This window comes from Calonectris borealis, chromosome 2 (genome assembly GCF_964195595.1).
Source record: "Calonectris borealis chromosome 2, bCalBor7.hap1.2, whole genome shotgun sequence".
NCBI classification, from domain to species: Eukaryota; Metazoa; Chordata; class Aves; order Procellariiformes; family Procellariidae; genus Calonectris; species Calonectris borealis.
Genome location: NC_134313.1, coordinates 73819299 through 73833098, shown reverse-complemented (window position 1 = coordinate 73833098; position 13800 = coordinate 73819299). Strand labels below are relative to the sequence as shown.

Sequence of the window (13800 nt, the reverse complement as noted above, 5' to 3'; positions counted from 1 at the left end):
CTTAATCTTTGCCCAGGCAGCGGAGGGGCTGAAGAGGGAGGCTGTCTACACACATTACAATACATTACTGTGCTTATTTCAGTATCACTCTGCTCCAGGGTGAACTATTTGGCTTTAAAATGTTACAGACTAATATCATAAGTGAAGAAATCTTCAGAAAACTTCAGCAAAACCTCAAAAGATTTATAAAATCATTAACCTCTCTTGGCAATCACTCTTTTGTAATGTGAAATTGTGGATTTTAAATCACACAAAAAAATGGACAACTAAACCCTAAAACCAGGAATAATCTTGAACATGAAGTACAGACAAAGTTAATAACCCAATTTAAAGTCTTCTGTTTCTAGCATACATTTATTATCTGTTTTACTGCCGTATGCTAGGAATTTTGAGATGACAACAAGTATGTCTGCTTCTCTGCCTAGTAAGTATTTCTAACAACATATTTGCCTTTTTCCTGCATTCTCAGACTCAAACTTGGAACAAATTGTCTTTTCATCCATTTTAAGCTCAGCCTCATCTCCAGAGCCTGCCTACACTAAGAACGAAGTCTACCTATCCTGATGTAAGAATATAGAGATAAAAATGTAAGATGAATAGGAATGAAAATTAGGGTGTTGGTATTTTTCAGTCAAGACAGTATTTGTTTGTCTAAAAAACTGAGTAACGTAAAAAGGTTACTTTGTATTAGGATAAAATAGCAGCTGATTTTTATCACGTATACATGCACAGACATATATATCCACCAGCAGGCGTGTGCCTCCACTGTGTGCTCCACCAAGCTGGTTCTAACTTGGACTGAATTTCTTACAAAATTTCTTTTCACTCAATTTCTCTCATTACTAGTTACAAAATAAAGAAGTATGCAAGAAGATAGCATAATAGCATATACAGGAATATTTTTGTGAAACAGTTCTCAAAAACTCAATGTTATGATTTCACTAATTATCTGTAAAGTGCCTGACACATTGTTCCACGTACATGTTATTTTTCCATATACCTTTCTGCAAAAGATTAAAAAAGTGCTGCAATGCAAGAATCTGTTCACTCATAACCTAACTTTACCCTAAAATGAGTTTCTTCGTTTTAGGAGATTAAATACTCATCAAATTGCCATTAGTTTTATTGAAGCTACTGAGCGTCTTCCCATCCAACATACTCCCTACAGAAATATACTAAAGTTGTATTTCAAATTCTGAATTAAAAATCCACCTGAAAAAAAATTTCATCAAGGAGATTAGGACATTCCAAAGCAAAATCTAAATTGAAGTTATTTAATACTGCCTCTACATCACATATTTCTAACTTCTGTTTGCTTTTCATCTGCAAAGAATCATCCACCAAAGCTTCATGCCAACAGATTAAGATAAAGAAAGAAGTAATCATCTTTTTCACAAAGTGAGGATTGCTTACCTTACATTCACAGGTGTATGTGGATGCCAGTGTGGCTGAGCAGGATGTATATTAGGGTGATACTGTGGCTGCAAGTGAAAACATTGAACCCAGTTAATGAAATCATATAAAAACTCCCTATTAATTTTAACTTTTTATCTTCCTGGGGCCATGAGGAACATGCTTCCTGTGAGCCCTAGAAACCCCACCTTTCAGATCTTCTCCCATGCCATTTAGCATATACATGAGACCTCTTGGTGATGAGCTTGCTCATTAGGACACGCTCATGGGAAAATGCAAAGAAAATTGCGTTTCTGTTTGAGAGACAACCTGGCACATCTAGTGCTTCTCATAGAAAGCACATGAAAAGAATGTCAGCTTTAATCAAAGTTGGAGAGTGAGAAAGGTTACTATTATAATAGCAGTTCTTCAGGAGGTCATCTATCTTTGGTGACAGCATTTCTCTCTCATATCCATGAGATCTTGAGGAGAAACAGTGAAACAAAATCACTAGTGAGGCTTTTAATAAAAACAAGTGTTAAGACTAAGTTCTCATGCACACACTCAGTTTAGAGGAAAGCACAGCTTGCTTTCTCAGTAGCACTGACTGTTAGTATCACAGATGAAAACCAGATAAGGTTTTTCCTTGAAGTCTATAAAGGAACTTGTTTAAAACAAACAAACAAAGAAACATTCGACCAGCAATGAACTCCTTAAGTGTTGTGATAGGGAAGATAATTGCAACTTTGAACTTCTTGTCACAGATCACCCAATGTGATAGGCTGCTCTAGACAAAAGCGTTGCTTACAGGGGAGGGGAGAGGAGGGGAGAGGAAGGGGAGGGGAGGGGAAGGGGAGAGGAGGGGAGGGGAGGGGGAGGGGAAGGGGAGGGGAGGGGAGGGGGAAGGGGAGGGGGAAGGGGAGGGGGAAGGAAGGGGAGGGGGAAGGGGAGGGGGAAGGAAGGGGAGGGGGAAGGGGAGGGGGAAGGGGAGGGGGAAGGGGAGGGGGAAGGGGAGGGGGAAGGGGAGGGGGAAGGGGAGGGGGAAGGGGAGGGGGAAGGGGAGGGGGAAGGGGAGGGGGAAGGGGAGGGGGAAGGGGAGGGGGAGGGCAAAAGCGTGGCAAATGGAGTGTATTCAGCTTGCAGAGCATCCAAGAACACAGGGGAAGAAAGAGAGAAGAGTTCCTCCACTTTCCCCTTAACTCCCAACGTGATGCTGTTTATTTCTGAACCACCTCAGAGAATCTCACCCCGGAGTAAGAAAAGGGGAGCAAACCAGCTGTATTAACTATATAGAGAAAAAATATTTACCACTAAATAAGAAAATTACAATATTGTCCTCAACAATTGTTATGCTCTTACCTGGTAGTTATGGACTTCAGGAGCATTTTTAGCACTAAGGGAGAAAAAAAATTAGCTTTTATGTAATCAATATATCTATGTCACAATTCCCTATAGTTCAGGGTTCTAGTCTTTCGGGAAGTATTACAGTGAAGTAAAATTCATATTCTTAAGGGCATCAATATTTTATTCAAGATATACACCTCAGCAATTAGGGTGCAAGAAAGGGGGTTGCAAATTTTTTTTCTTCATTTTACATTTATGGAACAGGAACAAATAATGCTAGATAAGTTAGCATAATAGCAATGAGCAGAAAGGAAATATGCTTTACTTTAGTCTGAGCTCAAACACAAAAAGAAAAAAAAAATTAAAAAATGGAAGCACTTAAAGTCTCATAGGTCGTCCCCAAGAAGAATCTGGTGCTGCCTAATGAGAGATCCCAAAGCAATTCATTCCACACCAGAGAATTTGTTTCATCAAATCCTAATGCAGAAATGGTCTTCAGAATCCCATTTGTCTGACAACAGCAATTGAGAGGTAGAAAGAACTTGGGCAGTCACTTACCACAGTTGTGCGGCTTTCACAGGATTGTTTGCTTAAAAACAAACAAACAAAAAACCTTAAGACAGTTGAAAAAAACTTAAGACGTGAACTATCAGTCACTTTGCAGCTATTGTGATTGGGATGTTCTACAGCTTCAGCTTACCTCATAATCCTGTATGAGGATAGAGACACATTTGCACAAATGCGTCAGAATCTCAAGTGCAGCCCTGTGCTTTCTAGCATTCCTGTGTGAGTACATAAAGTATGAGGCAGACACGAACCTCCCTGTCTCTGCAAGAGTCAAAGCCCATCAAAGATGACAGCAGACAAGAGTATTCTTCCCAAATGTCACAAAAGAAGGACTTTTGGCAGAGTGAGTTCTGCACAACCAGAGCACTACTTTTCTCACCTTGCTGTAGCTACCATGTCGATACCATTGAGTCCCTTGAAAATCAGAAGCTAACTCTCACGGCACTTTTGCATCTTACAGAAACCAGAGTATTCCTGAAGATGGTAATGGCCTGTGTCTTATTACAGTGAACGATGGTAGCCAAAAAAGCCCATTAGTTGGGAATACGGGAAGGCACTGAGCAATCTTGAGCAACAAGGTCTTGGTTTGTCCTTTGGACATGCTGGAAAGAACGCTGAAGAAGGCAGCTGAATAACTGGGATGTATCATTTCTTTTTCCTGACAAACAATGTATTTTTTAACAGTATTGAAAAACTGCTGAGTGATGCAGCTGAAAATCCAAGTCTCTGCTGAATGCAGAAAGTGGATGACAAACTTAATGAGACACTGTAGAAGTCTCAAAGAGACTGAGCTAGGACAGAATCCAATGCTTGTGGGCTGCAACTAGGTACAGGTCTTAATGGCCAAGAGATGTGTAAAAGACAATAAAGGGAGTTTTTGCATTAACTTAACAAACATGCTGTTGAGCTCTGTGGAGGCAGATCATCTGCGTATGACAGAAGTTTTGCTTGGCTGCTATGCACAGAGAACTAAACTGAGCATAAGCCACACTTTCTCTTTTCTCCCCCCATCTCACAGACGTACGTATGGAAGCACTGAGACACAAGGTATAACCTGCAGGTCTGATAGATCCTGTTATTGTAAAAATTGTAAAATTAAAATAATCTACTCTTCCACTTATGAAATCATCCACACTTACCATATAATTGACTCTCATGTATCACATAACAGTATCTCACAAATTTAATAAATTTGCATTTCCATGAAAAACTGACTGGGGGAGCGTGTCACAGCCTCTAGAAAGCATGCAAGCTTGCTACCCTTTTCCCCCCATTGTACATGAGAAATAAAAGTGCCCCCATAATACCACAAAGAGTTTTCATGGAACTGAGTTCATATTCTAGGAATGCAAAGGAGCACAAAGACATCCTAAGGGAATGTCAGCTCACCCTGCTCCATACAGAAGCTACACTTCCAGCCTCAAGTAATACAGAATTTAGAGGGGGTTGTCTTGCAGTGCTCCTTCCTAGGTTTTTCTATAAGGAATAAAAATCTCAGCTTAACTTTTGAAGGACAAATGACAAAACCACAAGGGAAATCAATTCCTTGTCATTCCATTCAAATTCAGCACATTTCAACTCCCAGAGAAAGCTGGTTAAGGTCAGTCTGGATAGGTGAATAACATGCCATTACAGTCAGCAAAACAGGAACAACTGCATAATAAGACTGCTCAATAACCCTAGAACTGTCTGGCTAGATAAGCAAGTCAGCGAGGCTTTTGGACACTGCTCCACTCTACGTGACAAATGCACGTTTTCAAAGAAAATGTTACATGCCTTCCCTCATTGAGTTTGATGCAATTTTAATTCCCTCCTCAACTGAGCAACAAAAGAAATCATAGGTACCTCCTTCTCCATAGATGGGGGATGGAACAATTAAGTGTAGACAGAGATTAAAAATGGTAGATACGAACAATGGAGTCTGACTTGGGAGAAAAAAAACCATGTACGTTCTGGTTTTTTAGGTGGTCTGACGTGTTTTTCTTTTTATACTGTGGTACAGATTTTATGGTTGTAATATGACGTTTACATGAGTTAACTGGACACCTGCATGACTGGTTCAGTGAACACATGTACAAACACTTACCCTTAAAAGTTGAATGCCTTCGAGAAGGATATCGCTTGCTGGGCCTTCTTTCAAATGTACTAGTTCTGCGTAATCTTGTCCCATGTGTTGCTTGATACTCTGTCCGCCCACTTAAAATACAGAAATAAACAAAGTTAACTACCGCCTTTTGCTGGATGCTGTACCTGCTCCTTTGCATGAACACAAATATATTGCTGTTACTTTGCTAAATACCTGAATCTGAAGCGTGATCCCAGCCTTATGAAGTCGGATCTACTAGATTTACTATTTGCTGGGGCTCGCAATCTGAAGAAAGCATGGTGCTCCACTGCACACTTCCACAAATGTTTGCACGTTTTGGCACTGTCTAACCGGAAAACAAATGTGTGCTCTTGCTCTCTGCCCTAAATGCAGAAACAAAAGCTTTGGAAGTTGGCATGCATGATATTAGTTACTGTCCTAGGCAGGAGAAATACAGCCTGGACCAACAGTGTGCTGAGCCTCCCTTGTGTTCTTACCAGGCTGAGCACACACCACACTTTGTTGGATCAGGCCCAAGTAAGGGAAGTAAGTTACCTGTTCATCATCTTCTACAACCACAAGTGTTAGTTTGCTCTTTTTAAAGTCCATTTTTGTGATTTTAGGCCTAAACACAAGAAGCAAAAAGAAAATTAATGGAAAAATAGCATTTTGTAATCTAGGAGAATCCTCCAAAATGTATGAGTGATCTGCAATCCTTGAACACTTCAGGAATCGTAATAAAAGTATGATTTCCTGGCAATGTGACTATTTTTCAACAAGTATTTCACATTTGAGAGTGGTACTTCTAGCCAGGCCAATTTACATTCAGATTTAACCTTGTAGATTCAATCTACATTACAAAATATAGACCCCATTATGTAAAGGAGAAAGATTTCAGCATTTTAACAGAAAGGAATAGAACACAAAAACAGATTACCAAAAGAATAAGCCTATTTTGTTGGCTCCTTCAAAGATCAATATGCCTGTTGGTGTCAGTCCAAGAGCATATTCACAACCATCCCTTCCCTGTAAGCAAGCACAGAATCAATAATCAATATGCCATTAGTAGTGTAAATCTTACTACAGTAGTATGTAAAAATCCATAGGTTTTAAACTAAACAATAAGGTTTGCATATTTTTTCAACATTACAGAGCAGAAGAATATGCATCTGTATCGGGTGCAAATTGGAAGGTTTTGGCAACAGGGGGCTGCAGGGTGCCCTGCGTGGGAGAAGGCCGTGTGCTGCCTTAGATGCCTGGGGAAACAGCCCCGCATCAAGACTGCGGCCAGGGGAGCCCACACCTTGCCTCACACGTGTTTAAGAGCAAGCAGTAGCTGGCAGGGGAAGACAACACAAAAGGAGAAATTTGGGAAAAGGCATGTGGAAAGGGACACTGTGGGAGACATGGCTGGAGATGTACTCTCGAGAGGAGCCTCTCCCTGCAGGAGGAGGTACTTCTGAGGGACGGTGGCCCACGGGCGACCCATGCAGCAGCAGAGGAGCAGTAGGAAGCACAGGTCCGCAGAGGAAAATGAGTGAGAAGCAGGAAGCAGCACAAAGAAACTGTTGTGCGGATGACCCCAACCTTGTGGGCTGCCTTGGGAGGGACTGAGTGTAACCCGCAGGGAAAACAAGGGGAGCTGACACTAGGAAGAGGGAAGGAGAGGGGTTGGACTGTTGGACTGAAGCTGAGGAAGGGGGATGAAAGGTATTTCTGTGCTTGTTTTATTGCCTTCTTTTTTTTAGTCAGTACCCAAATCAGTAGTTAAATGTTTACATTAATTGGCAGTATATTAAATAAGTTAAATTCCCTGAGTCGAGACTGTTTTGCCTGAGACAGCATCTCCATTCAATGTTCTGACCCCACGTTAGTAAAATAAAGTGTGGATCTTACCTTCACTACGTGCATATCTACACCATACATTTCTAGCCATTTAGCTTTGTTCAAGTAGCACAATTCGGCCTGCGCCGGGCTCTTTCCCCTAAGAACATAAAATATATTTATAGTTTACCATACAAAATTTTTGTCTGTTTTAAATGTTTTAAAATTTGTCCCCCTATCCCTTTTCTTTGAGCCCTCAATCTTAATGACACTAAATGGTATTTCAAGCTTAGGTTGTATTTCTACCTTCTTCCCTCCAAATGAAAATAAATCGGAGAGACAAAAATTGAAAAAGGTCTAAAATTGCCAAAAAGGATGAGAGTTCAGGTAAGACAGCATCACTGAAATGTACCATATTTATTAACAAAAGACACGAAAAAGCGTTTGCTGAACACAAAACTTTGTGTGCATGCATGAAAGAAGGAGAGAAAGAGAGAGAAAGAGAATTATTTCCAACATAAACAGAAAAAAGATCAGACTGCTTAAACTGTTATGAAATCATCTAAAGAAAAACAAACAAACAAAAAGAAAACTCACCCCACCAACCTTTCATAAATTACCGCTTGCCATTTCTAGGGAGGGGGAGGGCTCAAAGTCTATCTATAATACTTCTCAACTGACAAACATAATCACCATTTTACATCTGTTGAAGGGATTCTCGTGGACATATTTGACTTTGGAAGAGAAGAAAACCTCCTGTTGCTAGAGGCACCACTCCCACACAGGTACCCTACCTGCACTCTTTCCATTTCTGAAAAATGTCAAATTCCATTGCTTCGGTTTGGTTTGGTGCAAACCTGAATTCAGACACGAGTTCTGGTGTGTGCTCTGGGTGCTCACACTCTCCCAGCTCAGCTGCAATCAATCAGTTGAAAAGTTAAAAACATAAAGATCATGGGATGACCAGAAACATTTAATTCCATCATCTCCACAAAGACAATGGTAGTTTGTAAGTTTCTAAACATGTTGTAGAAGAATACACTTGTGCCGATGTTGTAAGTTAAGCCCCCCCGGCTCCCAATCTCAAATCAGATTTTACAGCAGAAGTCAGACAAACGCACTTGCAGGAGCAGTGTAAGATTATGGTACAGAATTCTGACATTCAAGAATGTTAGAACTAAACCCGCTTAACTAAAGCTGCTTCTCTGGATTTCAAAGCATTTAAAGGAAATAAAGTTTCTATGCACTACTGTTTCAGAATAGGTTACTTTGAAACTTCCTCTCATTGCAATGAGGTCATACGTTTCATTCCCAACACTTCCCATTCTCTTGTATGCTTTGTTACATTACTGTTCGTGTCAAAACATGAAGATAATACTTAGTCCCAGAAACCAATGATAAAGTTGTGGGTTTTTTTTTAAAACCACAGTGGTGGTGTAATATTCACATTATGTAATTTTTAAGGAAAGAAATGCTGAAGAGTTAACATAATTGAGGTGTCACTTTCTACTTATTTACTTAGAGCCTGGTATCTTCTTTTCTAGGAGCAGAACACTTTCAAACTCTACTGAGCTCAGCAGGAGATGCAAGTGCTGAGCATCTCAGTGACTGACGCCCTTAACTGTCTTGTGCCTGCAACATGCTTTGCTCCTGGAACCTCTCAGCTATACAAAGAGCCTGCAATGTCACTGCCTAGGGACTGTGGGACAAACATCAGTAGCAAATACACCGTTCAGCAATACCATGTGTCACCTGACATATGATGTGATTCCAAACCAGGCCTTTGTCAGTCGGTGGTGCTTGACTACTACTACGATTACTACTAAAAATAAAAAAAAAAATTAATAAAGGGAAATGAAATCCCTTGAAGAAAACAGTTTTATTGCTTCAGGGCAGTTTTACACATAAGAGTTGCAAAAATATAATTCACCCTCAGTCTTCAAAAATGCCTAGCAGGATACATTAGAACACAGAAGTTGCATTCAAAATGCAATCTGTTGACTGATACACCTACTAGGTGGTTTTGAGCACTTAAGCTTTGTTCAAACATTTAGCATTCCTGAGGATTAACAGATTTTGTTCACTGATCTTCATTTCTAACTACAGCCTCACACATATATTTTCTCTTCAACAGTAATCTTCCATGGTGAATTACAGTATTCTTATCTACATGTCTTTTTTTTTAACAGAGCTATCTCAGCTCTGCTGCTGTTACATCTAAGTTGGAAGCCTATTTAACACAGATGTTGCTAAGAATTACTGGCAGTCCAGTCTCCAGTATATAAGAGGGAGCCACAACAAACACATTAGCAAGGAGGACTTCAGGGGAAAAAAGTAAGAAACTGAAGTTTGATGTGTTGACAACCATGTAGGAAAAACACAGGAGAGTTTTCTACTAGTTAACTGAGAGAGAAGGCAGGGAATGAAGGTTGACTGTGCTGTAAAGAGGATGTGTAAGGATGAGAAGAATCACGAGCACATAGGACAAAAGGTACACAGAGAAGCTAGGGCAGAAGTATTGGGTACAAGAAAAATATCACCTTTGTTTCTCAATAGCTGCACTCACTATTTATTCACTTTCAGGCAAACAAACAATGTCATCATTTTGATCTCTAAGAAATAGGTCTTGAGAGTAAGAGCCTGTGAGAGCCTTATCAGCTCCCCGCACAGGGGAGAAGGGCACTGGAAGAATGGGGAAGCGCGGGCTCCGTACGAGGATGCTCTCGCTAGTGTCTTTCCTGGTGGAACTACGTTCCCTGAATGGCTCAGCAGCTCTAATATTTTTCAACACAAGAGCACAGCAGAGGACCCATCTCTTCATTTGAGGTTTTATGACGAAGTATAATGCTTTGGCATGCCCGTCCTCTGGTCGTTTTTTTTTTGGGGGGTGGGGTGGGGTGGGTGGGGCTGGGGGTGGGGTGTTACATAACGCATTTATATACATTATCTGTGTTGTTTAATAAATAACTGCATAAAATGGGTGACATTTTTAAAAGGAAGTTTCCTAGAGAGTTTTTGAAAACTGCGAAAATGTGTTTATCTGTAAATATACTGTTGATTCTTTTACACAGATGGAAAAAAAAAGTTTGCACTATCCCATGAAGATGTCTTATGATTAGAATTGAAAACTGAAGATCTGAGAAAAAGTTTTCCTTTCCAGTTTAACCAGTAGTTTCAAAAGTACACCTGGTTAAATACGAAAGCCGCGCAAGACTAATGAGGTAGTTAAAAACTTACTCTAGCAGTGACCATTCAAATTTGATTACAACCTTTCTGCAGATAATCCCTGAGTGAAGCATGTGATTATGCATCTGCTTCACAAGTTACCCCACACTGCAAATCAATGCTATTGGCTACAGAAGTTCCTTCATGGGACTGGCAACAAACCAACAATTTATGTTTGAAAGATGATTCACACAAAACACCAGCCTACGAAACTGTTTTTTTGAAACAAAGAAAGAATTACTGTTACAGAACAACTTCCTTGATAAAGAAAATGTATGAAGTTTAAAGCTGTCCTGTAAAGAGAAAAGGCCTTTCTTTCAGAGGGTTAGAGCATCAATTCCTAAATAGCCTTTTGTAACTTCCTCACTCTTAGGAAAGCAACACTAAAGAGCAAGATCGGATTTCACAGAGTACATGTAACCTAGTGAGGAGGGAATAATCATTTGACATTTCTTTAAACTATTCTGCTTAATTAAAAGCTTCCAATGTCAATAAAATGTAAGAAATGTTATAAAAAACCCGTTAATTATAGCATATGCCAGCAGAGATAAATAAATTAGTTGCAATAATGAAATAATTTTGGAGAAACTTATTGTGATGATGTCAAAACAACGGAAAACTGAAACTGAAAAAACAACAGCAGAAAAGTATAAAAATGCTACCACAATTTAAACATGTCCCCACAGACAGTGTTGTCAAGCAGTGTTAGTTTTGGTACCTAACTTGGTTGTTTTTGGAGACATTATAAACATGACGGATGGCTATTCTATTACATTTACATAGTAATCACAGGTTTTAGTTACTACCCAAAATGTTGAGGCATCAACCTATTATTCTTTGCTGGTTCTCCTTGCTTAGACCAGGGGTGAGGTTACTGGTGTTTTTATCTGTGAAAATGGAAGCAACAAATCAAATATGGGCTCTAGATTTTCTCCATCTCAAAAAGACAAACAGAGTTTGCCTGCAGAAGTTCTTTGCACACCTAACAATCAAAGCTGTGCCAGACTGGTGCAGATGGAAACTGAAAAATAACCCACTGCCTTAAGATTTACACCGGTTGCATTTTGGATCTGAATTCCCAGTTTTTCCTGTCAAGTCCATCTACAATCACTGAGTTATCTCCATTCCTGTATTAAACTAAGAGACTCTGCCTAAGCACTCCATGTACCATTGCCAACTACCAGCGGAACAGGAAGAGTATTCTTCATTTCAATTCATTTTGCTGCTGATATGCCTAAAATGATCCAGATCACTGCACTTTCTTTTAGAAAAAATGAACTTGATTTGAGCTTCATTACACAAATTTCCACCCTATCTGTGAAACAAAAAACCTGAAATGGAGTGAATATTTGTATTAACATGTTCGCAGCAATAAAAAAGAAACTTTTTCCTACAATAAACTAATGAAACTTAGTATCAAAGTTGTTTTTTTTGATCTTGTAACCCTTGCTCCTGACACAGAATTAATCTTATTTCTTACCCTTCCATATAATTCTCTCCTCTCCAGAAGCTGACACCCCCTCCCTCCTGCCCTGTAACCATCTTCTGTCTCACACACGGCAGAGGCTCGCTCTCCCAAGCACTGGCAAGGCAGCAGGCAGCCCACGTTCAAAGCTACACCCGCAGGGACCTGCCTGCCGCAAAGCATGTTCTGATGGGCCAGCTGGCTCTTCGGGCAGAAGAGGTAACAGTGTGCACACACTACAGCTTCTCCCTCAGCAGGGAACTATTTGGGGTCTTTCTTCCCTCGTCAGCCCAAGGTTTCCATGAAACCTTTGTCTATCCATGCCTTTGAGGCTTCTTCCCCTCGGCAAGTGTGCTGACATTGGCTAATGTAGTTCAGAAGTTATGAATGGAGGGAAGGCAGGGAAGTGACCTCCCTAAAATTCTTCTCCTCGGGTAAAGGAATGTCATTTATATATGATCAATGAGAAATCATTAGTAACAAAGAATGAAAAGAAACTAGTAGGCGAGTTTTTTAACACACTAAGACAAACCACTTTCAAATGACTGCATACCTTGAAGACACAGAGCTGCTAGTTCAACAGCAGTTTCATAAGGGCATTTCAGTCTTAAAAAGAAAAAAAACAAGGTATAAAAATAATGTCTTTTTTCTCAGTGAGTTCTTCTTGCAATAAAGCTAAAAAGTAGTCTGATACATGAAATTGAAACGTTAACTTCCACAAGATCCCTTAAACCACATGCTATTAACGGAAGGAAACATCTACAATTGATTTTTACTTGCATATGATTATTTCCTAATTTGATACATTCTAATTAGCACTAAACACATGATGTGCTCCACCATAAACCAAGCTTGAACTAATAGAGACAACACTAAATCGACTAAGAAATAGTTTTTGCTCCAACACTATATTTTAGAACATGTGCCTTTGGGTTTTTTTTGTTTTGTAATTAAAAAAAAGAAAAGCAGGTGTGAATTTATTGGCCAGGGTGAGACTATAAACACACAAAATATTTTTGCAGGGTTGACCTGTACAGAAAGTGTTGCACTTTATCACCTTTTCCTTCTCTATTTTACCTACCATACTGAAAAATATGGCAAGTCCATGTTACATTTTCAAGTCATAAAAATCAGAGCACAGTCTTTGCTCTCTTTATACATTTCCATCACCTAGTCAATCCATCAAAGGTCTTTACTCATTCTATTTGTCAATAATATAGTCATGATGCACACAAAGCCATAGATCTCTGTATTCTACAGGAAAAAAAATGCACGTGGAACTGTAAATCATGCTTATAATCTGTGCACAAATGCCATAAAGAATTAAAAAGATCACACAGTTAAAGTAAAATTTTAAATCACTAAGAGATTAACTGCTAGAAATACTTTAAATTACAGCTGCAAGAGCAAAGAGATACTTACTTCCCTGAAAGAATGTCTTGCCGGAGCTGTAATACAAACAGGTACCTGACAAATAAAAATTCAGAAAGTCAGAAGTATATATGATGTCATCTTTCTAGCCCCAATGGATGGAAAAATATCCCAATTCATTGAGTAGTCACAACATTTTCATTAACTTGCTCTTAAAAAAAGGGCCTTTGGAATCACTCATACACCCTGCAACCTTCAAAGTTCCCATAGCCTTCACTAAAATCAAAAAGAAGAGAACACTTTTTACCTACTGGCTGTGTTCAGGACATTGTCCAAAGCCTTGCTGTTTAGGGATGTGCTCTATCTGAGCATACACCACAGCAACCTAAATGTTATTGACACTCCAATGTTCTCTGAACTGGGTCTTGCCCAATTCAAGCAAGAATTGAACTATACGATCTAGAGACAAAACACAGATAAAGGCATGAGGACTTCAGGGCTACCTTCTCAAAGAGAAATACAGAAC

The 13800-nt window shown here is 39.6% G+C and overlaps 1 protein-coding gene across 1 annotated transcript in view; it reads right to left on the bottom strand.

Annotated features, from left to right (window-relative positions):
* The window catches only part of EPB41L4B (erythrocyte membrane protein band 4.1 like 4B), a 160174-nt gene that overhangs the window by 64816 nt on the left and 81558 nt on the right, over nt 1-13800 (bottom strand). Inside the window, exons 5-15 of the mRNA XM_075140834.1 lie at nt 13326-13370; nt 12457-12509; nt 8008-8128; nt 7286-7373; nt 6327-6415; nt 5945-6014; nt 5603-5772; nt 5390-5499; nt 3295-3325; nt 2752-2785; nt 1414-1481 (exon numbers count right to left, since the gene is read on the bottom strand). Coding sequence (XP_074996935.1) covers nt 1414-1481; nt 2752-2785; nt 3295-3325; nt 5390-5499; nt 5603-5772; nt 5945-6014; nt 6327-6415; nt 7286-7373; nt 8008-8128; nt 12457-12509; nt 13326-13370 — 879 coding nt within the window. The remainder of the gene's footprint in view (nt 1-1413; nt 1482-2751; nt 2786-3294; nt 3326-5389; nt 5500-5602; nt 5773-5944; nt 6015-6326; nt 6416-7285; nt 7374-8007; nt 8129-12456; nt 12510-13325; nt 13371-13800) is intronic.